Source organism: Grammomys surdaster, unplaced genomic scaffold, assembly GCF_004785775.1.
Source record: "Grammomys surdaster isolate TR1022 unplaced genomic scaffold, NIH_TR_1.0 125896, whole genome shotgun sequence".
In the NCBI taxonomy this organism is placed as follows: domain Eukaryota; kingdom Metazoa; phylum Chordata; class Mammalia; order Rodentia; family Muridae; genus Grammomys; species Grammomys surdaster.
In genome coordinates, this window is record NW_021620720.1 from 2,602,194 (window position 1) to 2,628,770 (window position 26,577).

General features: G+C 44.6%; 1 protein-coding gene and 1 long non-coding RNA gene across 2 annotated transcripts; both read left to right on the plus strand.

Annotated features, from left to right (window-relative positions):
- Window positions 1–235: 235 nt before the first annotated feature.
- Window positions 236–26,577, plus strand: Spg21 (SPG21 abhydrolase domain containing, maspardin). Its single transcript, XM_028752375.1, has 9 exons — window positions 236–427; window positions 3,908–3,994; window positions 7,079–7,240; window positions 12,884–12,964; window positions 15,107–15,252; window positions 19,884–19,992; window positions 21,572–21,679; window positions 23,476–23,616; window positions 25,953–26,577. The coding sequence occupies exons 2-9, from the start codon at window positions 3,932–3,934 to the stop codon at window positions 26,067–26,069; spliced, it is 927 nt and encodes a 308-aa protein (XP_028608208.1). The 5' UTR covers window positions 236–427; window positions 3,908–3,931; the 3' UTR covers window positions 26,070–26,577.
- LOC114608397 lies at window positions 9,224–11,446 on the plus strand. Its single transcript, XR_003709357.1, has 2 exons — window positions 9,224–9,263; window positions 9,424–11,446. It is a non-coding gene; the product is annotated as an uncharacterized LOC114608397 (long non-coding RNA).

Below are 26,577 nucleotides of genomic sequence, written 5' to 3' on the forward strand. Positions count from 1 at the left end.
CTTTCACTGCTATAGCTTCCTCCTCCGTGCTCCCGTCAGAAGTGACCTAGGGTTGAGCCTTACCCACCGCCAGTCTCCACAGTCCTCTAATACACCGCAAGAAGTCTCAGGGCCTTCCCCCCGGCCCCCGCCAGCCCGGTCGCCGTAGTAACCGCCAGAGCCCCGCCCCTTCCTCGCCATCTGGTCCCGCCTCCTCGGAACCCGGAAGCTGGAGGCGCGCCCGGGGAGCTACCCGTTCCAGACCTGGGAGGAGGCGGCGGCCTCTGGCTGCTCGGCCGCGCGCCCCCTCTACCCTCTGCTCCCGCGGGGCCTCAGCTCTGCAGCCGCCCGGCCCACCCGCGCCCCGCCGGCTGCATCCGCTGCGCCCAAACCGGAGTGAAGATCCGTCCTGGCTGGAAAGAAAGGGACGCGGGAGCGGCCACGGCAGGTGAGGGGCAGGCCCTGGAAAGCAGGAGTGTGGGCGTGTGGTGCGTGGTGTGGTTGTAGGTGGGCGTGTATCGGGCATGCGTGACTTATGAGCAGAGTTCACGAGTGGGCCGGTCCTTGTGACCATGCACGTGATCCCTATCTCAGTGTGTGCGTGTGCGCGCGGGGGGCGGGGGGCGCCTGTGTGTCTAAGGTCCAGCCTCGGTTCATTGCGGGTTGTTGTTGTGTCTGAACTAGTGGAACCCAGGGCGGCCCCTGTGGCGATTGGTGCACAAAATCCTTAACCAGACATCCTCATTTTCTCGAGCTACCCATCCTGTGGCTTAGGCAACTTTTAAGGGCTATGAGTAGAGTTGTTTGGGAGATCCTACCTCGGACTAGGTGTGAGGCCTGTTAATGAGTCATGAAGAATGTAGCAGAAGAGTGCCTCTTTTTACTTCTTTTCCCAGGGAGTTGGAAGTTAGGTGCTGATGCTTTTGTTTTGTCTCCCATCTGCAGTGGTCCAGCTTCTCTTTTTTGCAAGGATACTACAAATTGGGAAGTCGACTAATAGCGATGTATGAATTTTCCAAAAACCTTTTATACCAGGACCTTGAAACGAGGTGTCAGAGAGAAATGTCGTGCAGGCAGCTTCTCCTCTCATGACATTTAGAGAGAAGTGGATAGGTTCCTGGAGAAAGGATAAATCTTTAACTGAAGAAATCTCTAAAAGATAGCTATTTAATACATAAAGGTGTGGAGAAGAGTGAAGATCTGTAATAAACAGCCGGCTGCAGGGCCTTAGATGTCGTTCAGTGGTAAAAACTCATGGTTAGTATTCTCCAACACAGAGACTCATAGTTGGGTCACCTAGAGACTCTCAAGTTCTAATACTTTTTTTATTGGTTGTATTAACAATCATAGATTGTCCCTATATAAGTCAACTATACATTGAGATAAAGGACCAGCAATATGTGACTGACCTCGTGTTAAATATTTGGAAAGGTGATTTCCTCAGCTATGAACTGCAGGTTCTGTTGAAACTCTGAAGGACAAGTACGTGCTCACAACTAGCAAACTTATTGTTCGGCAACACAAGGTCCAGAAAGAATTGGGTATCCTTAGCATCCTGGAGGAGTGGTTTTCTTGATAAAGCTTTTCTCTGGCTCTTTCCTCACCAGCCTGAACAGGTGCTTTTGTTTCTTCTGTAAAGAACAAAGTCACGAGAAATCAAATCTGTCCTGAACTCACGGCCCATGTTCCTTTTTCATCCTGACCAGTTTGGTCACAATCTCAAGCTAACTTTCTGGGCCACAGATTTTTTTTTTAAGAATGTTTCTCTTGTGACTTGGAAAAGCATCCGGCTTAAGTGGATGAAAGAGAGCTAGAACAAACCTTCCGTTTCATACCCTTCACAGCTGCTTTAGCTTTGCGGGGGTGGGGGTGTTGTTCTTTTTTTTTTTTCTTCATAGCTATCAGCTGGTCACATGCAACATTTGGTAACTGTCTCCGCTTTCCTCACCACCAAACTAGCACAAGTGTTAGAATCACCTGTCCTTGCAAAAGTGTCCTCACAGCTGTGTAGAATCTCTTATGCCTCAAGATTAGTTATAATGTGTTCAGTACTGAGGTGCTTGTGACTTATACTGAGGACTTGGTAAGGACTAACCCTTCTGCTGCTGTGGGAAAGAAGTGGGTCAGTCATTTGTGTGCCTGCCTGTGTGTTTGTGCGGTAGGTTGGTTTGTGAATGGCAGCTGGTTCCAAAACTATGGATAATTTTTATTGTAAGTTGGTTGATTGATGTTTTAGTTTTGTATGTTTGAGACAGGGTCTTATTATTACTGTATAGCTCTGGCTGGCCTGGAGCTCACTATGTAGACCAGGATGGCCTTGGATTCACAGAGAGCTAGCTGTCAGCCTCCTGGGGGGTTAGGATTAAAGATGTGAGCCGTCACACCTGGCTGTTTAGCCTGTTTTTCATAGTCCCTCCTGCAGACATTCTAGAAAATGTTTCCAGTTGGAAGTGTACAGATGCTGTGGTGGTATTTCAAGGCTGTCCTAATGTAAAATATTGCAGGATCAATATGTATGTGCTGCTAGTTGCTTTCTTTTTAAAATAACTTAAGAGAGACAGGAGAGTTAAATTAACTAAAATGTATTTCATAAAGGTATGAAACTGTCAAATAAAACAATTTTAAATAGTGAAAGATGTGTTAAAAGAAATAGTTTAAATGGCTTAGATATTTTTAAACATGTTTGATGTTTTAGATAAAATGGATTTTGTAAAGGATTGTATTAAGTCAGCTTAGAATTAAGTTCTGGACTCTCAAACTAAACCCTACTAGAGAGTCTATTCCTGCCCTGGAAGTAGGGGAATGCCGTGCAAGGCAAGTATGTAAGTCTTTCCTGGTGGTTAGGTGGAAGTGCCTTTCTTGACAAAAAGAACCTGGACCAGGGACCTTAGTTTCAGGTTCCTGTAATGACTTTGTGAGCCAAGAAGGAAAGCCAGCCAGTTCACAGCCTGGAGGTAACTTGATGAGGAGAGATTCTTGCAGGCCCTGGTTCAGTCTCTTCAGGAGTTAGTCATCCTGTAGTCAGCAGATCAGGCGGGTTGACTGCCAAACCATTCTAGGCTTTGGGGAAACAAAGATGAAACCCACAGAGGGGAAACAAGCTCAGAGGTGGTTGACTTAACCTAAGGTCACAGAAGTCCCTGTTGGTAGAGGCAGGTGGATCTCCAAGTTTGAGGCTAGTCTGGTCTACAGAGCAAGTTCTAGGACAGACAGCCCAGGGCTACACAGAGAAACCCTGCCTCAAAAAACCAAACAACAAATAAAAAAAACAGACCCCCCCCCCCAAACTAGAAGACATACCTTTTTCTCTAGAGACAAACATTTTGTTGTAAATTACAGCAGATTTACCTTATATCACAGGTGTTTCAGAGACGTCCATGTAACTTTCTGGCACTGGGGACTGAACCCAGGGCTTTGTGCATGTCAGGCAAACACTCTGCCGCACCCAGCTACATCTCAGCTTACGCACCTTTTAATCACATCAGTGGGAATGGCATGTTTGTTCCTCCTACCCTTCTTGGGTATCAGCAACATGTGAACTAAAGTTAGATTTTGGCATGTTGTGAATCATTTGAAAACAAGCTTTCTAACCCCTTTGTCATATATGTCCTATAAGCATATGGGAAGTTTATTAAAATGGTTTCTTCAGGTGCTGTCAAAAGAGTTCAGAGTCTCCCAAGTATGATGAGGTAAAAAAGAGTATTCTGTATCCAATGCGGTTCTTTAATTCCGCAAGACTGGAGTCCTCTTTTGGAGCTACTAAAGGGATCCATCTTGTCGTCCTCTCTAGTTTAAACCTGTATGGACGAGGCAAACAACCCTGGTTTCTTTGGTTAAAGTATTGTTGGTGCAGCTAGACCAGCTTTTGCATTGAGGTCAGATGTGATGAGAATTCTCTCTGCAGAACTGACATCTGCTTTTGTTTCAGGGTTAACCTCTGTTTCTGCTCACCATGGGAGAGATCAAAGTCTCTCCAGATTATAATTGGTTTAGAAGTACCGTTCCCCTGAAAAAGGTAAGTACGATTTTACTTCATTTCATAGTCGCAAATGCTGATACTTCTATATGGTTTAGAAGCTGTGCCTTAGTATTGTATGAGAGTGAAGGTTATTGCCAAATACTGTGACTAGGTGTTACAGAGTGTAAAGTTCACCCCATTCCCTGTCACATGTAGTCAGCTTTGGAGTGCAAAGGTTTTCTTATTTGTAATACCTTTTTATGTACTGAACCTCGGATAATATAGGAAAATATAGATAATATAGTCATTTCTGTTTCTGTTCCTAAAACTTAAGCTTCGTAGAACTCTGTGCAGTGATGCTTTCTTAACTACTTCCCTAAAACCATGACCAAGGCAACGTATCAAAGTTTATTTGGGGCTTACAGTTTTAGAGTCTGTGACATGGCAGAGAACATTGTAGGCAGGCATGGTGCTGGAACAGAAGCTGAGCGCTTACAGCCTCCTGATCAACAGGCTTGAGGTAATGAAAGACATACTGGGAATCTTTTAAAATCTCGAAGCCCATCCCAGTGATACATCACCCCTAAAACCACACCTCCTAATCCCCTCCCCCACAAACAGTTCCACCAACTGAGAACCAAGGATTCAAATATATGAGCCTGTGAGGACCATTCTCATCCAAACACCGTAGATGCATCCTTACTCACCTCTAGTCATCCTCTGGAGCCCATTTGCTTAACCCTCAACCATTCAGTTGACATTTGGTATCGACTATGAGCCCCCATGTTAATCCTAGACAAAGGCCATTACTATCACAGAGGGAATCTTGGCTGATGCTCTGCAGCAGTATTAGATACTGTGATTTCAGGATCATCAGTGCTGTCTGTTACAGGCATTTTAGCAAAGCAGATAGCTGAGAAAGTATGGTGCAAGCCTGACTTTATATGGAAATATGAGCTACATTTTGCCCAGGCAGAGGCTTCCTGCTAATAGCCCTGGCAATGTTGGGAAACTCACCGGGTATCTTAATGCTCCCAATAGTTTGACAAGGTGTATGCTATGGACAAGAAACTTGAGATCTATGGAATTAGCTAGCGTATTAGAGATCATAACGCCTACTAGACTTTGGCTTAAAAATCAGAGTAATCTGGTTTCAAAGTCAGGCTAACTGGAGCTGCTTACAAAGGCAGACCCTTTTACTTTTTGCTTCCCAGGAAACTTGCCAGCATTGAAGTAGGGTCCCTCTCCCTCAGCCTTCCAAGTAACTCCCATGAACTCTTGATAGATGCACTTCTTCAGCAAGCTACCTCAGTCAGTCCCAAGACCCCCAAACTGACCTAAATATTCTTAGAAGTCACTTCCTTGTTAGATTCTTCTCCCCACGCTTGTTTTTCATGATAAATTTGCTTGAAATTTTATGGTGCTTTGGTTTCAAGTTGTTGAGCAGGGCAAGTTCCAGGACAGCCAGGGCTGCATAGAGAAGCCCTGTCTTGAATAAAACAAAAGTTGTCAAGCAGATACTGTGTGTTCTGACAAAGTTCTGATGAATCTGGCATTCAGAGAACTCAGAGGAAGTTGAATACCCTTAGGTATTTATGGTGTATGTTCAGAATGCCTCAGTCAATTCATAGAGCATGCTATTTCTGAATATATGTGTATAAGCTACTGTTTCAGAACCCAGTATTTGTGTTACTTTCCTCCCAAGTTAGTTATTGAAACAAATCTCAAGGGGATTGATATTTATGCTTCCTTACATGATTTGACAAGACTTGGGATTTGTTGTGTAGGCTGAAGAGGTCCTTAGGTTTGTTTGTTTGTTTGTTTGTTTGTTTGTTTTTTAATAAAAAAAAATCCATAATCACAGGGAAAAGATACATAGGAATCAAAACAAATGGCACAATACAAAGGTCAAAAACATGAGATACATGTTTTTTATCTGTTGGGAAGGCCCAACAGAAATTATTCAAATTCCCCGGACTTTGCCTTGCCTCATTTGTCTGCTCCTGGTGACACGAATGACCCTGGTTAGTCAGTTGCTACCCACTGAGGGACATTGTAGAGTCCACAGTCCTGCTAGCTAGGAACACTCAGGGGGGAAAAAAAAAAGATAACTATTGATTTGAACTGACAAGTGTTGGTCCAGTGAAGTATGATAATTAGCCTGCATCGAGTTTGTGTGAAGCATTTGACTCGCCTCGTTTTATGTTCTTTCTTCCCTGTCAGGCTAAGAACACTAAATGACAAAGGGTTCTGACAGCCTCCTCCACATCCCCTTCCTAAAAAACAATTTACCTTCTCCCACGACCCATCCTCAAGCAAACGGTTTGAAGCATTTCCTGAGCCAGTGACCTACACATATGCTTACCTGGTCCTTCATCTGTCAATGAAATCCCCTCCTCCCTCTCAGATTTGCTCCTCATTGGATCCTGAAGCATCTGGGGTCTGCTTAGCTCTCCCCATAGCCAGATTCTCCATTCCTCCTTGCCTGCCCTGTTCAATCTGAGACCTGCTGACCTCAGCCAGTCCTTTGGGTCAGCACTCAAGAATGACTACAAACTGTTATTATGTACACACACACACACTCAAGAATGACTGCAAACTGTTTTTATGTACACACACACGCACGCACACACGCACACACGCACTCACACTTACACACACCCTCATGGAAAATATGAGAAAAATATGCATAGTTTACTGTTTACTGATAAACAAAACAGACTTCCCATTATTCTGCATAGACAGTCCAGTTAAAAACAGAGCAGTTAAACAGTTAAGAATCTGTTCTTTGAAGGGGAGGGGGGAGATGGGATAGGGGGCTTCCAAAGGGGAGACCTGGAAAGGGAAAAACAATTGAAATGTAAATAAAGAAAATATCCAAAAAAAAAAAAGTTTACACAAAAAAAAAGAAAGAAAGAGAAAAAGAAAGAAAGAGAGAAAGGGGAAAAAAAGAATCCGTTCTTTGAAAGTTTATAAAGTGCATTAAGGAAAAGGAAACCAGAACAGGTTATTGTAGATACTCATCTGTGATCCCCATATTGTCCTGTAACAAACAAGACAGGTCTATTACAATTGCCAGTGACTGTTATAAACCTCCTCACGAGACATTCCTTTCTTTCCCCGTTTCAATCTTCCCTCCAGATAATCGTGGATGACGATGACAGTAAGATCTGGTCACTCTATGATGCTGGCCCCAGAAACATCAGGTGTCCTCTCATCTTTCTTCCTCCCGTCAGCGGAACTGCAGATGTGTTTTTCCAGCAGATTTTGGCTTTGACTGGATGGGGTTACCGTGTTATAGCTGTAAGTATGGCTGCTTCAGCACTGAATCTCAGATTCCTGGCCTTCTGTTTCTGGCTGACTATAGTAATGGGAACTCTTTATTTGAAGTAAGGTTATATTTTCCCGTTTTACGTCTCAGTCACGAAGCCCTTTAGTTGTCTTGTGGTGCATCCAACGCATGGCTGAGTGAGCCCCATACCGCTAAGTGTATGCTTACCATAAGTGGTTCCATACCACTAAGCTCTGTGCCCTGCTCTGATTTTCTTTTAGGGTATCCTCAAGGTATCATCGAAAAAGGCTTTGTATTTCTGAGTATTTCTTAACAGGCTTAGGGCTTGATCTAGTGTTGCACTGTCCTTCTGAATTTCTTTAAGAGTGAGGGTGTTTATAGGAAGATTTCTGTGGCTTGTGATAAAGGTTTGTAGTGCAACCAATTTAAGCTTATCCCAGACCAGCTTAAAAATAAATGAGACTCAACTATGGTTATTTTATTTGGCTTTGACAATGACTGGGGGGTAACCTCTAATCTACTTTTGTAACTGCTGGCCTGGCTTCCTCTGCAGTGGTGTACCCCAAATACTTGCTGTTTCTCCTTGCCATGTGTTCATGGCACCCCTTTTCATGGCGCCTTCTTTTTGTGGTCTCTCCCCTCTTCCTCTCTACCCACCAGGTAACTCAAAACCTACCTCTAATTCCTCCAGTAATTGGCTGTAGCCACTTTTATTTAACCAGTAGGTTTTTTGTTTGTTTGTTTGTTTTTCCAATTTTGTAATTATATTTATGTACAGAAAACTTAGTGTACATTTTTTAACCCAGTTTAGTGGCGCATTCTTTAGCCTTTGCCTCTTCCAGCTTGGCAATGCGAGCCACAGACTTAGGACCCAGGACATTCCCTCCCCAGTGGCAGCAGATCTCGTCATGTCTGTCATTATAATTGGTCCTAATAGCTTCCACCAGCTTAGCCAGAGCACGCTTGTCTTCCGAGTTAACCTGTGTGAAGGCAACAGTGGTGCATGTCTTCCTGAGGCCCCAGCCTGGCCTTTCCCTTGATGATGCAGTAGGGCACCCCCATCTTTCCACACAGGGCAGGCAGGAACACCACCAGCTCAATGGGGTCTACATCATGGGCAGTCACCACTAGCTGAGCCTTCTTGTTCTCCACCAAGGTGGTGACTGTATTGACTCCTGCTCGGAGGACAGGTGGTCTCTTAGTTAGGACGTGCCCTTTGCCAGCAGCTTTCTTCTCAGCATGGGCCAGTAGCCTTTGCTTCTTCTCTTGCTTTGTCTCTGGCCTGTACTTGTGGGCAAGCTTACGCAGCTGAGTAGCTGTTTGCCTGTCCAGGGCCTGGGTGAACTGGTTAATGGCAGGAGGTACTTTGAGCCGCTTAGAGAGGATGGCTCTTTCCCGCTGCAGCCTGATGTAGCGGGGCCATTTAACGAAGTGTGTTAGATCTCTTTTGGGCTGGATGTCCTGCCCAATGCCGAAGTTCTTGAGCCTTTTCTCAAACAAAGGATTGACCACCTTTTTGGCCTCCTGTTTCTTGATGACGGCGGGAGCCAGGGCCACCTTCTTCCCCTTGGCCTTCTTTCCTTTGGGCATCTTGCTTGGCTGGAGTAGTAACCAATAGTTTTAAAAAGGAACAAAGTTTGTACAACAGAAGCTTGTACATGTGAGAATTCACAGGAAACACCTGTCTTCTGCTTTATATAGCTGCAGTGGCTTCTGGGACCTGCAGTGTTATGTCCCCCGCTCCCTGTGGGCTGCTGTTGTAATCCATGTCAGTCACTCATCTCTTGTGTTGGGAGGTGAATTAGTTAATTTACATCTTGCAAAGGGACAGGACACTTGCCAGAAGCAATGTAAGGAGGGGCAAATTTCATTTGGCTCACAGTTCAAGGGCACAGATCCTCATGGCAGAGATGTCACAGCTGCAGGGGCTTGAGGCCGTTGGAGGCAGAGAGAGAATGCAGGTACTCAGTTCGATTTCTCCTTTTTATGTTCAGTCTGTGACCCAGTCCATGGAATGGTGCCACACATGATCAGGTAAGGTCTTCCTCCTCAGACTAATGTAGATAACCCCTCATGACCATTCCCAGAGGCTGGCCTGCAGGGTGAGTCTACAGTCTGCAGAGTTGGCAGGCAGTGATTGGGTTCCACATCAGAGGTCCCAGCAGACAAGTCTGAGTCCTCTTTCTCCTGACAGCCCTTTTCTTGGGAGAACAGTTGACATCACCGCTCCCTCCAGGCCTTATCTCTGGCTTCATCAGATGGTGTGAATCTCTGCGGTCAGCCCTCCTGTGTCCTGGGTGTTCAATAATCCTTCACATACGGCACTTCAGGAGAGTGAGCGCCCCAGCCCTCCACAGCCATGGGTGGAACATGAGCTGCCTTCAGGAATCTGCCCTCTGGAAAGCAAATACTGACGGGGCTTCCTGCCTCAGACTGGCAGATCTCAGAGGCCTCAGCTCTGTCTGATTTTCTGTTTCGGTTTGGTGTTTGTCTTTCCATCTGTCCCCTCCTTAGGTCTTCGGTTTTTCTAAGACTGGTTTTCTCTGTTGTAGCCCTGGCTGTCTGGAACTTACTCTGTAGACCAGGCTGGCCCCAGATCTACCTGCCTCTGCCTCCTGAGAGCTGGGATGAAAGCTATGTGCCACCAAACCCAGCTTTTTTATTTTTTTATTTTTGTTGAGAAAAGTTCTCTGTAGCCCTGGTTATTCTGGATCTTGGGACCAAGCTGACTCACAGAGATCCACCTGCCTCTGCCTCCTCAGTGCTGGAATCCAAGGTGTGTGTCACAGCACCCTGCAGTTTAAAATTTAAAATTATGAGTTTTTTAAATTACGAGTTTGTTTGTTGTATGGACAACTTGCAAGAGTCATTTCCATATTCCTACCGTGTGGATCCCAGCGATCAAACTCTAGTCTTCAGGTGTGGTAGTCCTCTACCTGCCAAGCCATTTCTCCAGCCCCATGACCCCATTTCTTTAGCCATAGGGTGGATGCAGAAAAAGTCAGTAGTATATTCAAAACTGTCAATATTTGATTGATTAGCAGGCTGGCAAGTTAGCTCGGTAGACAAAACCTTCGCTGTACAAGGCAAGTGCCTCCACCTGCTGAGCCATCTTGCTAGCTGCTCTGCCCTATATTTTAAGATAGTTTTTTACCAAACCTAGAACTCATGATTCAGATACATTAGCCAGCGAATTTTGGGGATCTGGTTCCCCTCCCCCCCCCCCAAAAAAAAAAAAAAACCAACACTGGAGTTACAGACACACATCACCTACCAGTTTTTACCTGGGTGCTGAGACTCCAAACTTGGGTCCTCATGCTTGTGCTTCATGGACTTCACTCACTGGGCCACATCCCTAGCCCACTTGATTTTAAACAAATTTCTAATTAACAGCCACAAAGTGGTGTTTGTAGTATTCATATATTTTAGTTTGCTGCGTGTTCCTCCATGCAAGCCGATGTTAACAATTTCTGTCTTCTGAAACATTAATGTCAATTTAATGCTAACATACCATTTATTTTTTAAAGATTTGTTTTATTATTTTGAAAGAGAGAGAGAGAGAGAGAGAGAGAGAGAGAGAGAGAGAGAGAGAGCGCGCGCACGGACAGGCAAATGCAGCTTAGCAGAGGAGTTTCTGTAACTGGGCTCATAAATGACAAGCTTATTTCCAGGGAGTGAGACTTTTCTCCTAAGAATTTCTCCATGTGTGTCTCTCTGCGTGTCTGTGTGTCTCTCTGTGTGTGGTCTCTCTGTGTGTGTGTCTCGTGTGTCTTTGTGTCAGTTGTGAGCTGCCCAGCGTGGATGTTGGAAACCAAATTTGGGTCCTCTGAAAGAACAGCAAGTGCTCTTAACCACTGAGCCATCTCTCCAGCCCTGCAGGATGTTAATTAAAGTCTACTGATTTCATTCCAAGATTTGCTCAGCTTTACCTAGATTTAATTGGGAGTGGGGGTGGGGCAGGATGACATTGTGTACAGCTTTATTGCCAGCATGTGGCATTGATTTTGTTTTGTTTGGTTTGGTCTTAGGGATTAAATTCAGAGCCTGTGTATTCTGAGCACATGGTCTACCACTGAGTCATGCCTTTAACTTAGTGTGAAGACTTTCAAATTAAAGCCTTATTAAATACGTTCCCTTTTCTTTTATGGTAACATCTATGTCCTATTCCAGAAGCCTTATCCACAAATAGAATTTTACAATAAAATATATCAAATCTACAACAGTATCTATCGCAGTGATTTTTCTTCAGTGACAATATATATCTGAGGAGTTAAAACAACAAAATGAGTCTGCCAGGTAGGTATATATGGAGAGATACAGATTTTTTTTTTTTTTTTTTTTTAATGAGGAGGCTGAAGATAGATGTTTCATGTGGAGAGACAGAGAGCTTGCTTGAACACACACAGGCACCAAGTCCCATCCCTGGCACCACACACACAGACACACACACAGACACACACACACAGAGACCACATACATACAGAGACACATAGAGACACACAGAGACCACAGAGAGAGAGATACAGATACACAAGACACATACATAGACACAAAGACACATGAGACATACACAGAGAGACACACAAGACACACAGAGACACACACACACGGAGAAATTCTTAGGAGAAAAGTCTCAGTCCCTGGAAATGAGCTTGTCACTTATACTGTGCTTGCTGGTGATGTTAGCAGGCAGGCTTCTTAGGGTCAGCTGCCATACTTTGTTTTTGTTGTAAGTGAAAGTACAGGAAATCAGAAAGACTTAAGAAAATTGCAAAGGAGCCGGGCGGTGGTGGCGCACTTGGGAGGCAGAGGCAGGCGGATTTCTGAGTTCGAGGCCAGCCTGGTCTACAGAGTGAGTTCCAGGACAGCCAGGGCTACACAGAGAAACCCTGTCTCAAAAAACCAAAAAAAAAAAAAAAAAAAGAAAATTGCAAAGGACCATTTTATTGAGCAATTCCTTAATGATACTAAAAAAAGGGGGTGGAGAGTGTCTTCTTGAGAAAGGATTTTATTTCCAATTCTCCTGGCTCTTTGAACCTCATAGTCTCCCTTCAGAATGAAGCTGGGTTTCCTTACCTGGGCGATCTCTGCAGTAGTTGCCCTTGACCCTCAGACTCTTTGGAAAGGAAATTGATGTGGATTGAGATTGTTGTGTGGAGCAGCATTGATGGCTCAGTGGTTAGAGCGCTGACTGCTCTTCCAGAGGTCATGAGTTCAAATCCCAACAACCACATGGCAGCTCACAACCATCCAAAACTGCAGCACCAGGAGATCTGACACCTCTTCTGGTCTCCATTGGCACCCACATGCGTATGGCTTTCAAACACATAAAGATTTTGTTTTGTTTTGGTCTTTTTTGTTTTGTGACAGAGTTTGTTTGTATAGACCTGGCTGTCCTAGAACTCCCTCTGAACCAGGCTGGCCTCAAATTTATAGAGATCCTCTGCCTCTACCTCCCAAGTGCTGAGATTAAATGTGTGTACCACCACCCAACAAGATAAATCTTTGAAAAATAAAAAATTTTTAAATGTTATTTTAACAGACTTAGAATGAGAAACAAAGCTTGGGCAATAGGAAACATTATGTGATTCCTGAACTATTCAAATATGAGCAGCATTTTAAATTTTTAACATAAATTAAAATTTTTATTTCAGTTGCAGTATCCAGTTTATTGGGACCATCTTGAATTCTGTGATGGATTCAGAAAACTTTTAGACCACCTACAGTTGGATAAAGTGAGTAGTAAACTAATGACTTAGAATGTGATTGAAGTGTGAATCCTGTAAAGGCTAAGGTTGTTTTTTTTTTTTTTTTAATAATAGCTTTATTGTGATAGAATTCACATACCACACAATGTCCCGTTTTAAAGCAGACAGTCACATGTTTTAAATTTCCAGATAAAGTTGTAGCTGTCACCACAGTCAACTCTGGAGCATTTTTTCCCACCTTTCCAAAAAGAAAATTTATTGGGCCAATGAGATGGTAAAGGCACTTGCCACCAAGCCATCCCAGGGACCACGCGACACATGAAGAGAGCCCATTGCTGTAGGTTGTTGTGGTGTCAGCTGTACATGTGGAGGGTTTCTGTGATTACCAAGGCCAGTGGAATAACAGTCTGAGAAGAATAAGAAGACAGTTGGGTCAACACAATTCAGTAGCCACTGTAGAGTCTTACACTGGGCAGTTTATTTTAGGCATATTTAAGCACATCACAATTTAAAAAATAATTTTGTTGGGATAATTAACTTGTCCTGTGTGCCCAGTAAGGCACGACTACATCGAAACTCTTCATAAACTACAGGTGACATCTTAAGGGTCTGGTATGGTCATACAGATAACACAGAGGTCACTGGGCTATTAACTACCTTCCTGCCTTCTGGGTGGAAGACAGGTAATCTGTCTCTGCCTTTGAAGAGACAGCCCTGCATGTTTTACATTCTTAGTTTCCTTAGTGCTTATCTGAGCACTAAGGACCTCGGGACCTCCTACATCCTCTGACCCCCACGAGCAGGCCATGACCTCTGTGCTTGCATCTACACACAAACACACATTTTTTTTCCCATAGTGCAAGTAAAAAAAATCATTAGCAGTCATTCTCCGTCTTTGCCCCTAGCTCTGCAGCCGAATCTGTTTTGTCTCTGACCTTATCTGCTCTGCACATTTTAACCTAAGTATAATTATATAAGATGTGGCCCTTTGTAACTGGCTTCTTCTGCTTAGCGTAATGTGTCTGAGGTTCTTTCATGGTATTGTGGGTCAGCACAGATTGTGGTATCTCTATCTCAAATGCTACACATGCATCTCAAATCCTGGACTGGTTGCATACATTTTACCAGTTGTGTGTCCCCGATCTGAAGATTCAAAATGCTATAAAATCTGAGATTTTATCAAAATTATGTCCTCAGAAAGGTTTTGGTTTCCAGAGCACTAGATCATTGTTTTATTTTATGTGAGACGGTCTCGTGTAGCCCAGGCTGGCCTCAAGCTCACAACGTAGCCAACCATGTTCTTGAACTCTGGATCTTACACCTCCCAAATGCTGGAGGGTTAGAGGCACGAGCCATCACTCTCCGTGACCCATGTAGCTGGATCCTAGAAACCTGACAAGTGACGAGGGAATGAAGGAAGGTCAGACTTGTGTACGGAAAAACTGAGCTTGGGTGGGCCTTGCGCTCTGATGGAGATGCACCAGCAGTTTGTCAGTGAATTTATTGTATACCACTGAGCAAGGAGGCAGTTTTTTAAAATTATTTACTATTATACACCTGAACAAGGAGGTGGGAAGTTGAGGGGAACAGTCATCCGGAGGGGGAAGATGTGGTAGATAAAACACTGGTTTTGGCTGAACATCAGTTTCTCATCAACACTTATATTTGGTCCAGAGGGAGGCTTTGCTGTTCCCATGAGTCCTTGGCGTGGTTGTGCTCACGGCAGTGGTACCCATTCATTCACCTCCACCCCTCACAACCATACCCAGATGTTTTTTTTCCCGGCTGGTTTTGTTTGTTCGCTTTAGACTTATGCGAGTGTATGCGCAGATGCATGTACTTCAGAGGTCAACAGAGCATATTACGCGTTTCTGTCACTCTCCACCCATTCCTCTGAGGCAGGGTCTAGGACTACAGGCTTGTTCAGAACACCAGCCTGTCACATAGCTGTTAGGATCTAAACCCTGGTCCTCATGACTGCAGCAAGCACTCTTAACTGCCGAGTCATTGTTTTCTTGATGGGGTAAATACGTTTATTTAAGTAAAATATTTGTTAAATTTATAACTGCTGTAGATATTTGAGCTAGGTAGTGATGACATACTATGTGATTAACAACAGTTGAAGCAACTCAGTGTCTTAGGATCAGCCTTATGTTTATTTATAATTAGGTCCATCTGTTTGGGGCATCTTTGGGAGGCTTTTTGGCTCAGAAATTTGCTGAATACACTCACAAGTCTCCCAGAGTGCACTCCCTCATCCTGTGCAATGCCTTCAGTGACACGTCTATCTTCAACCAAACGTGGACTGCAAACAGGTAAGGGCATCTTTAAATGTTGGCTTTAGGGGAATTTTGACAAAGTGGGAATAGGAGGTAGGCAAGAAAAGAATGCTGTAAACTCCATGTTCAACTCTTTACCCAGTGTGGGTTGGGCCTGTCGTCATGCTACAGTAACAGATGTTGTTGCTACGGTAACACATATTGTCTTGTCCTGTCCTTGTAATATCAGTTCTCTAAATCAACACAGTTTCATGTGGGTTTCCCCAACATTCTGTCATGCTCTGAGATAAATCTCCATACTGTTGCTTTCCTTCCTTTCTGGGTTAGTGCCCTGAGGGGTGATCACCAGTGGAAAGACAAGAACACTTAGTTCATAATGGTGTGATCTTGACACTTGATGTCCTGTTCTTCAGAAAGAATTGCTTTAGGGGCAGCCAGCAAGGTTCCAGGTTCCTCTCAACCATCCTCTCATTGATTTTATTTACCATTTTATTTTTAATCTTTGCTTGTGTGAGTGTGAGCCATGTCAGGACACCTCAGGTATGAGCCCTGATGTTTTGAGGTTGTAACCCCAGTGCTGGGTTGGACAGATTGCTAGCCAGACAGCCTAACCTAAAAACAGTAAGAGACCCTGTTTCAAGAGAACAAGGCCAAGAGTGATACAGGAAGACAGCTGTGTATCACACACACAAAACAGTCCTGTTCCTTAGGTCTTTCTTTTCTTGTCAATATGTGAAGATTATGTGTCTTATACATGCTGAAGTAGCTACTTCCCTTCAGGGACAAGATTGCCTATCCCACATGCTCATAACCTTCCCTTGGGTCATTCATTCAGACAGCTGAATGAATGACTAGTTCAGTGGTCTATAGACAGTAATACTTAGGAGGGTGGTGTCAGAGACATCTTTTGGGATCAGAGTACAATTCAGTGCAGAGGTAGCTCATACCTCACACTGGGACGGCCCAGTAGAATGGCTGCATAATTTCTTCTTCCTCCTCTTTTATTAAGGGATAGGAGGGGACATACACAGAGGTTGTCCCAAGGCTTTGGTGCCTGCCAGGCAAGTATTCAGGCAACGAGCTACAGCCCCAGCCCTCCGGACTTAATTCTTTCCAGATTTAAAAGCCTCATGGTAGAAGCAAGCTGTGGTGACATGAACCTGTCATTCCAGCTCTAAGAAAACTGGAGGAGAAATTGTCAGGGGTCTGAGGCCAGTCATAGCTACAAGATAAGAGACTGTCTCAAACCACAGAAACAAAAGCCTCATACAGAAGTTTTATGACTTGGACTCCAAATTCTGCAAAGGAAGAAAACAAAAAAAAAAAAAATGTCATTTACTCCAGAGCTGCCTGGATTTGTTTAAATACCAGCAAATGTGTCCTTGACTATCAGACAGCAGTTCTCAACCTGTGGGTTACGATCCCTTTGGCAAACCTTTTATCTCAAAAAATATTTAGATCATAATCCATAACAGTAGCAAAATTACAGTTGTGAAGTGGCACAATCAAATAAATTTCTTTTATTGGAGGGGGGCACCACAACACGAGGCACCGTATTAACGGTTGGCAGCATTAGGAAGGTTGAGAACCACTGCATTTAGGACAAAGCAGACCATCAGTAAGTGAGTTGTGTGTGTGTCTACGGCTGAGCTACGAGGCAGGTTGTCTCCACAGTTGGCTAAATAATTCCAGTCACTTCTGTCTTGGCAAAGCTCTGTTGAACAGGTCCTGCCACTTACGTGCAAATAGTTCTTGGGATTATTTTCTCCTGGAACTGTGAAAAGGTGTCCCCGTAATCTCCGAGAGCAGTAGTTGTCAGAGTGCAGATTGTCAACAACTCTATTTTCCTTAGACCTTGATACTCAGTTGAAGGTGGTTTTTTGAATACTGATGTTATGTGCAGTCTGGCAAGATCTTATATTTATATATATTAAAATTTTTACTTTTACTTTTTTTTTCTTTTCTTTTTTTTTTTTTTTTTTTTTTTTTTTTTTTTTTAGATAGATCTCATGAAACTCAGACATCTGCCAGCTTCCTCCTCCCAAGTGCTGGTATTAAAGGCTCATTCCATTATGCCCAGCTAATACATCTTATATTAATGGGCACCAAGCAAGCATGTGGTACACTGACATACGTGCAGATAAACCACTTACATATAAAATGAGTAAGTCTAGTTACAAAAAGACACAAGGCTTTGTCCCTTCTCTCCAAGGGTGATGTGATGACAGTCTTTGCCCCTTCTTTTAAGGCAATTCTGAATGGGAATTAAACTTTGTCTTGTGTGAACCCTGTCTGCCCCATCCCGGGGCTGTTGTTCCCTGTCTGGTTACTTCAGGTTGTTCAGCTGAACCTTGGTGCTGAGTCGTCCTGGTGGGAAGGTTACTTGAGCATGTGGGATAGGCAATCTTGTCCCTGAAGGGAAGTAGCTATTTCAGCATGTATAAGACACTGTGCTTTGGGCTGAATTCCAGAATAGTATTCTAAAGGTTACAAAAGGTTGTCCTCTGCCTTCCCCAAGACTCTCATCAGGAGAGCAGCCTATAAAGTGCTTTTTGTTCCAGCTACCTAATATTTCAGTTCTGAACAAATAGTACTGGTATCCAGCAGGAAATCAAGTCACTGGTTGGCTATCAGACTGACCCAGGACTCCTATGGGGCAGTTTGTATAGTGTAAAGTTCTTTGAGTGTTTCTGTATCTGCGAACCTCCCAGTCTTTTCTTCCTTTCTGTGTACCTTCACATTAGAGCTCTTTATTCTGCTGTTCCTCCACCTTGACTTAGTGCCAGTCCTTTGCCTCAGGAACCTCAGTGTTTGGAGAGACCTTTTCCTCCAGTCTAAGGAAGCAGCCAGCAAGGTGTTCCCTCCTCCTGTAGTTACTGTGTATTATTAACACCATAAGTGTTACATCACCTCCCCCCGAACAGGTTTGTATGAAACGCTCCCTCAATTCTTTACAGATTTCTCTTATTCTGCTTTTGGGATAGGGGGATGTCACGTGTTTGGAAGCAGAGATTGGCATCCAGTATCTTCCACCATCATTGTCTGTCTCACATAGAGGCAGAGTCTAGACTAGCTATTCTAGCTCGACATCTTGCCCTGGGAATCCCCTGCCCTGACTTTCCCCAGGCTCCCAGCATCGACTCAGGCACTACCAATGTGAACTCCAGCCCTTGTGCTTGTAGGGCAAGCGCTTTACCCTTTGAGCCGTCTCCCCAGCCCTGCTTTGTTGGGTTTTTGTTTTGAGACAGGTTCCATGTTTTCTAGTCCGGCTTCCAACTGTCTGCGTGTGACTTAGAAGTCCTAATTCTCTCAAGTGCTAGGGTTATAAGTGTGGACCACCAAACCCAGTTTATGCAGTCTTGGGGATTGAACCCAAGGCTGTTTGCATACTAGACAAGCACTCTACCAACTGAGCCACATCGTAGCCCTTACTCTGCTCTGAAATGTCATGCTCATGCCACATGTTGTGTTACCTCATGTTCAGCATGTGTCCTCTCTAGGAACTGAAATGGATCTTTGGTGTTTTATTGTAGCTCCCGATCTTATTGAGTCTCTTGCTTGGGTAGCCTTTCACCACTTCCTGAAGCCTGACAGAGTACATGTCCAATAACGCTCCCAGGAAGGCCTTCCCTATCAGTTGTATCCCAGTACAGTCTCATCCCTGGAGTGGGTTCTCTTAGACGCTGGGGATCTACTTGTGTCCCTCCTGCCATGCCTGGTCAGTCAGTGCTCCTTCATCTCCTGGTAACGGCATGTACAGTCAGTGCACTGCAAAGATAGAGTGAATTACTCCTTGGAGGGAAGTCTTTCTGTGGGAAAGATTATCATTCTGTCAGTTAAGCAAGCCATGTTGTAAAATGTCCAACACCCAAAGACCTCTACAGGCCACACAGTCAGAGGAGAAACGGCTGCCTGGCCCAGCTGCCCAGCTTCCTTCATCTTCCTCTTTTGAGTTCTCCTTCACAAGCTTTCTGTTACTTGCTCTGGTGTTTCCTTTCCTTTCTTGTACCATCTGGAGCAATCTAACCATTCTACTTTAGGACAAAAAAATTATTATCCCAAACAAATTCTGTTTTTAACTTTCCTCACTACAAAAAAGTACTTCGTACTTACTTCAAACTTGTACCTTTCCTTGCATTTCTCTCTTGTTTCCTGCTTCCTTCCTTGACATACAGATCATCAGGACATGTGTCTGGTGCATGCCTTTAGCTGTGGAGCAAGAATCAGCCCAGCCTGGTCTGTGTAGCAAGTTCCAGGCTATATAGTCTCAAAACAATAACAACAAAATTATATTTTAAAACAAACTTTACAGAAATATCTAAATTTAGACAATTTTTTTTCAGTAAGATATAATATAATTTTATAATGTTTTCAACAGAATAAACCTGCAGACCTCTAGTTTAAAGGTCAGCTCCATTGTATTTAAGCATTCATTCATCTGTAAACCAACCCAAAGAATTCTTGGGATTTTTTTTTTCCATTTCAATCATCATCTCCCTATGACACAAGCACACACCGCTGGTTTCAGACTCACTGTGTAACTCAGGCTGGCTGTCGGGGGTCAGAGGGGGCCCCTGGATTATGGACGTCCTGCTGTGAGGGAGCCTCAGTGCTAAGATCACGCTGCATTTCTGTGTGGGTCACTAGCCTCTGTCCTTGTTTTGCAGCTTCTGGCTGATGCCAGCATTTATGCTCAAGAAGATAGTTCTGGGGAACTTTTCCTCTGGCCCAGTAGACCCTATGATGGCTGACGCCATCGATTTCATGGTGGACCGGGTAAGGATCATGACACTTTTACTGGGGTTTTTCTTGCACATATAAAAGGAGGTCCATCATCTGTGGATGTGTAGGAGTGGTCTTTGTGGAGCAGTCCTGTGTTAACTGCAGTACTGCAGACAGACCCCACTGCTGGGGACGGCTTAGCTCCATCCGCGTCTCCCAGCAGCTGCTGCATGTTCAAATCCAACAGGAGCTTAGAAAGTTGAATAATGCTTGCTGGGGCACTTGGGAGGTAGAGGCAGACAGATCTCTGTGAGCTCAAGGCCAGCCTGGTTTACAGAGTGAGTTCCAGGACAGCCAGGGCTACACAGAGAAACCTGTCTTTAAAAAAAATACTAATTAATTAATTAAAGAGGCTAGAGAGATTGCTCAGTGGTTAAGAACACTTGTTGTTCTAGAGTTTGGTTCTTGGCACCAGCTATGGTGTTAACTCCCTCTGTGGGAAATCCGATACCTGAGGATAATCTGGTCACTGAGGGCACCACTTTATAGGCTGGAGAGATGGTTAAGGGCCTGAACTGCCCTTCCAGAAGACTCAAATTGGGTTCCCAGAACACGTGTCAAGCAGCTCACAACCACCTGAAATCCCAGCTTCAGGGGATCCATTACCCTCAGCTGGCCTCACAGGCACCTGCAATTTAAGCATAAACTTAATTTTTTTTTTTTTTTTTTTTTTTTGCTGGAGAGATGGCTCAGAGGTTAAGAGCACCAGCTGCTCTTCCAGAGGTCCTGAGTGCAATTCCCAGCAACCACATGGTGGCTCACAACCATCTGTAATGAGATCTGATGCCCTCTTCTGGTGTGTCTGAAGACAGCCTACTACAGTGTAGTTATACAAATAAAATAAATAAACCTTTAAAAAATAAATAAATAAAAGTTTTTTTTATCAGCCTGGCTACGGTAATTATGCCTGTAAGCTAAGTACTTTGGAGGCTGAAGCAGAAGGGTCTCCACCTTGAGACCAACCTATACAGCGAGACTGTCTCTAAGAACAGAGCTTCTCAGGCCTCACTAGACAATGCTTCTGGGATTGCTGGGCCTCTGAGAATCTGGCTCCTTTAGGGTGGAGAGAGGCTTTGTTTCTTGAAAGGAGGTATCTTGTGGCCTCAGGTTTGCCTCCTGAGTGTTGGGTTGCTGCAGGCCTGTGCCACCATGCCCAGCTAAGACCAGTTTTTACTTGACCTCCCTCCTGAACTATTCAGGTCAATGTGATAAGCAAGTCTGCACTTTGGCATTTCAGAACCACGGGGCAGAAGGTCCCGTGACATGCTGATTCATCGCCTTTGAGGCACACAAGTTAGGGTGCAGTTGAGTTCAACAGGCAGTATAGGTTGTAGCCAAAAGAAGCCATGGCCACATGGCATTTATAGGGCCTGACTCAAGTGCCACAATAGAAAAGGCCACTGCCCAAGAGTCCCCGATCCATTGCAGTCTCTCAGACACATGTTCTCTCATTGGTGAGTTTTCCACCATAAACATCCCCAACAACACAAGCACAATGTCACTTATGGACCAGCTGTGTGCATGAGAACAGAATTCCTGCAAACCCTTACCTGTATTTCTATCTCTTCTGCAGCTGGAGAGTTTGGGTCAAAGTGAACTGGCTTCAAGACTCACCCTCAACTGTCAGAATTCCTACGTGGAGCCTCATAAGATTCGGGACATCCCTGTCACCATCATGGATGTGAGTTTCTCTTGAAATACTATAGGTACTTGCCATTATAAATATATAGCCAAGATATAATTATTTGGTGACATTAACCATACTTCTTTCTTCAAATACACCTTGGCCTTTTCAATTCCTCGGCATCCTACATCCAACATCCTGGATTGTTGCTCACAAGAGTGACAGGCACCCTTGTCCTAGGTGTGCTGGTGATACTGATTGGAGATAACCTGTTACATAGCAAGTTCTAGGCCAGCCAGCCAGCGATAGACTGTCTCAGCTCTCTCCCCACCAAAAGTTAAAAAAATATAGTCTGCAGAGTTGATGGCTTAGTGGTTAAAGAGTACTGGCTGTTCTTACATAGGACCCAGGTCTGTTTCCCAGCACCTATGTGGTGGTTCATAACGATCTGTAACTCCACTTCCACAGAATTGCATTCCCTCTCTGGTCTCCTCAGATATCAGGCATATAGGTGGTACATCAACATTCATGCAGGCCAAAAACCTACACATAAAATAAAATCAAATAAGCACGGGAGAGGTGTTTAGGGTGCTGGAAACAGAACCCAGACTTTTCATGTGCTAGACAGGCTCTCTGCCACTCAGCCATACACTCATTAGTTGAGAGCCCTTACTGTTCTTGTAGAGGACACAGGTTCTGTTCCCAGCACCTACATGGCTTCTCACAACTGTCCATAATTCCAGCAACAGAAGATCCAGTGTCCTCTTCTGGCCTCCTCAGGTACCCACACACATAGTGACACACATGTAATTCTACCTTAAACTTTTTGAGGAATTGACATAGTGTTTCCCAATGGCTGTATCATTTTACGTTTCCCCCAGTAATGCATAGGGTTCTGGTTCACTTAACAGTCTGACATTTTTGGATGAGTCCAGCATTTAATGGCTGAACCTGCATTCAAACAAACAAACAAACAAAACACCAATCATGGCGGCACATACATGTAATTCCAGCCTTGGTGAGGTGCAGACAGGCAGGTTCCTGGTTTGCTGACCTGCCAGTCTAACCTGCTTAGTGCATTCCAGGCCATCGAGGTTGGCTTCTAGCTTCCACATACACACATATATGCATGCATAGACACACAAAATACACATATGCTTATCTTTAAAATGTCTTCAAAACATTTTGTATGCATGCTTCAGAGAACATCTGAAAGATGTCCAAAATATTGTGAGCTCAGCTGCCAGAACACCTCCTCCCAGAAAGAGTCTGAACTTCCTGCCTTTAGTCTTTTTTTTAAAAAGATTATTTTACTTTATGTATATGGATGCTTTGCCTGCATGTATATAAGTGCATCTTCTACCTATGGGGCCAGAAGAGGGTATTGTGTCCCCTGGAATTAGAGTTACAGACAATTGTGGGCTGCCATGTGGGTGCTGGGACCCTAACCAGGGTCCTCTGGAAGAGCAGCCAGTGCTTTTAGCTCTGAGCCATCTCTCCAACCCCAAGATTTCATTGTTTTTGAAATTGGCATTCTAGTGATTATTCACTATTAATAATTCATTAATTAGCTACATTTGAGAGGTCAGAGACATTTAGCACCAAAGTCTATAGCTGAGATCTTAAGTTGGAATTAGAATGTTATTTTTCAGATGGGTTTAGGGGATGTGGCCTTGAACATGCAAGGCAAACATTGTACCACCCAGCTGCATGCCCAGCCTCCTGGATTGGAGTCGGACATAACCAGGAACAGCACCAGGAGGTAATCCCTGGCTACTCTGACACTCAGGAACATGGGGTGACACTTTTGTACTAAGAATGCCATGAGATTTCAGCCTTGTGTGTTTTCAAAGGTGTTTGACCAGAGTGCGCTGTCAACAGAAGCCAAGGAGGAAATGTATAAACTGTACCCTAATGCCCGGAGAGCTCACCTTAAGACAGGAGGCAATTTCCCCTACCTGTGCAGGAGTGCAGAGGTCAATCTTTATGTGCAGGTAAGTCCAGCTAGACCCCAGAACATGTGTGCTTTAGAGACCCTCAAGGCAGTGTTCCCTCAACAATCCTCCTCTAGTCAGCAAGCCTTGCATCACACACTGTGGTAGTGGCCCTCAGTATGATGTGCCTTGCTTCCTGGAGACAGGAAATGCAGCCAGGGAAAGACATCACATCTAAATGGAACACTCCAAGCCTCAGAAAATGACTTCTTGATCTGCTTACGCACTAATGGCAAAAATAAAACATGACCTCATTCTCTCAAGAGATTACTAGACTGGGTGAGAGTGGCTGCCTTGATAATCTGGAGAGAAGCATCAGGGGCCTTCCTGGTGAGTGAGCCCCATCTTTAATGTTCTCTGCTCCTGTGGATGTCGATCCTAAGGAGGCAGTCCTAACCATAGAGAAACCGATGCCCAGGGATGCCCACCATGCCGTTAGCCACAGTAACAGAAGACTGTGCGTCCTTGGGGAGAGCAGCGTCGGGCTGTTTAAGGTGTATATGAAAGGCTGACAAGGTGGCTTAGTGATTAAGAGCACATTCTGCTCTTGTACAGGATGTAGGTTTGATTCCCGACATGCACATGATGGCTCACAGTCATCTGTGACCCCAATTCTAAGAGATCCAAAACCTTCAGCCTCTACAGGCATCAGGCACACATGAGCAAAACACTCATACAACTTTTAAAAAGAAAAGAAAGAGGTTTATGAAGGTCCAGAAAAGGTCTGCGGTATGCAAGCATGAAAACTGTAGTTCAGATCCCCAGAGTCACATAAACGTCTGGTGAGCATGGTATCCTGCATGAACTTCCAGTTTGGGAACGTGGAGTCTGGGGATTGCTAGAGAAACTGGCTCTCATGACTAACCATATCAGGGGGCTGGAGAGACTGCCCAGCAGTTAAGAGCACTGGTTGCTCTTCCCGAGGACCTAGGTTCAATTCACGCTGGTTGCTCTTCCCGAGGACCTGGGTTCAGTTTGCGGCTCCCACTTGGCAGCTCACAACTGAAATTCTAGATCCAGGGCATCCAGCGTCCTCCTCTGGCTTCCTACAGCACTGCATGAATCTGATTGAATATGGTACATGGGTATATGTGTAGGCAAATCCCCTGTATACATTTCTTAAAAAAGGATTGGCCATATTAGAGAGCTCTGGATTTGATTGATACCCGCCTACCTCAGTGATTACGATGGAGAGTGATCAACCTTGGCCGTCTACACGCACATACACACAAGCCCACACACACGTGCCCACAAATGTACATATACACGAAACATGGGGGTTATGTGTGGGGCGGGGGGCGATGTCCATGAAAACTTGGCAGGAGAACCTGCTTAAAAACACAAAACAATTTGAGGTCAATGGTCCTACCAATTCTTTGGTCAGCAGAGTGGTGAATACTTGTAATTTAGCACTTTTAGGCTATCACAGGATTTCTGTAAGTTCAAGGCTGGTCTGAGCTACATTGTGAGACCCATACTCTTTTTTTTTTTTTTTTTTTTTTGTTGGCTTTCTCTAGCATGTAATTTTAGGAAAACTTTTATGTTCTCCTGCCATGCTTGTTAATAGCATGCTATACCTTCTGCTCTGTAATACAGTCATTGCAGAACAAAGGTGCTGGGTTGGGGAGATTTTAGTGGTAAAGTGTTTGCTATGTGACAAGGAGGGCCCGAGCCTAGTCTGCACAATCCAGGTTTTAAAAAGCAGGTGTGGCGGCATAGCCCTGGGGAGGGACAGACCCTGGGGCTGGCTGTCCTACCTGCCAAGCTTGATCCCACTGAGAGACTACCTCAAAAGACAAGGTGGACAGCCAGTGACGGTTCAGTGGTTAAAAGAACTGCCACTAAGCCCAACAACCCAGTTCAGTGCCAGGAAACTACACAGAGGAGGTGACAGTCAACTCCCACAGCTTCTCTCTGACTTCCTAACATATACAAACTAAGTAAATTCTTAAAGGAGCCCTCCGGGGGCTGGAGAGGTGACTCAGCAGTTCAGAGCACTGGTTGTTCTTGAGAGGTCCTGAGTTCAATTCCCAGCAACCACATGGTGGTTCACAAACATCTCTAATAGGATCTGGTGTCCTGTTCTTGTGAACAAAAGACAGAGCACTCATACATAAAATACCTAAATAAGTCTATCTTTTAAAAGGGGGCAGGGGAGCCCTAAGGAGTGACACTGATGTTACTCTCTGACCTCCACATAATCTCAGAAAGATTCAGGAGTGGCGATGGGTCACCCAGTGGCGGAGCCTTTGTTATAGCACTCTGAAGCCCTTGCTTCAGTCCCAGAACCATAAACATAACCCTAATAATAACCAAAATAACCTGCACTTTTCCAGATACATCTGCTGCAGTTCCACGGAACCAAATACGCTGCCATCGACCCGTCAGTGGTCAGTGCGGAGGAGCTGGAGGTGCAGAAAGGCCGCCTCGGCCTCAGCCAGGAGGAGCCATAGATGGGGCTCGAGGCATCGAGCCCCCCTGCTCTTGCACAATCAGTTCAGGGTCGTCAGGCACACTGGTCCTCACTGTTCTAGAAGTAGGACTGATTGTCAATCTCATGACAGGCGTCAGCTCTTCTAAGCCAGTGTGACTGTCCCCTCTCCACGTTTGTTTTTGTTTTAAACTTTTGAATTTGAAGAACTTTTGAAGACTCCCCATTTTAAGAACTGTGGAAATTTTGCTACCAAAAGTCTTCTCCACGCCCGTGTGTTCATCTCGAAGGCTTGGGATCATGTGGCGTTTTCTCTTTTCCTGCTTTCTATAACTGCTGCACCTCCAGGTTGGAAAAGGAACACCGGTCATCTTTATGGTTTCTTGGGCATAACCAGAGTGCCAAGGCAGGCAGCTGGCTGGCCACTCCCTACACATCAGCTTTTTAGTTTCCAGTTGAGCACACCATTTTGAGTATTAGCTATTGTATTTCTAGACATTACATTTGGAATAAAAATTAAATTTCGGCGA

What these genes read in the sequence shown, in the direction of transcription:
- Spg21 (XM_028752375.1), top strand. Translation starts at nt 3,932, where the DNA reads ATGGGAGAGATCAAAGTCTCTCCAGATTATAATTGGTTTAGAAGTACC. An exon ending in GTACCGTTCCCCTGAAAAAG is followed by an intron (nt 3,995 to 7,078) that starts GTAAGTACGATT and finishes TCTTCCCTCCAG; the next exon opens with ATAATCGTGGATGACGATGA. An exon ending in TCCCTGTCACCATCATGGAT is followed by an intron (nt 21,680 to 23,475) that starts GTGAGTTTCTCT and finishes GTGTTTTCAAAG; the next exon opens with GTGTTTGACCAGAGTGCGCT.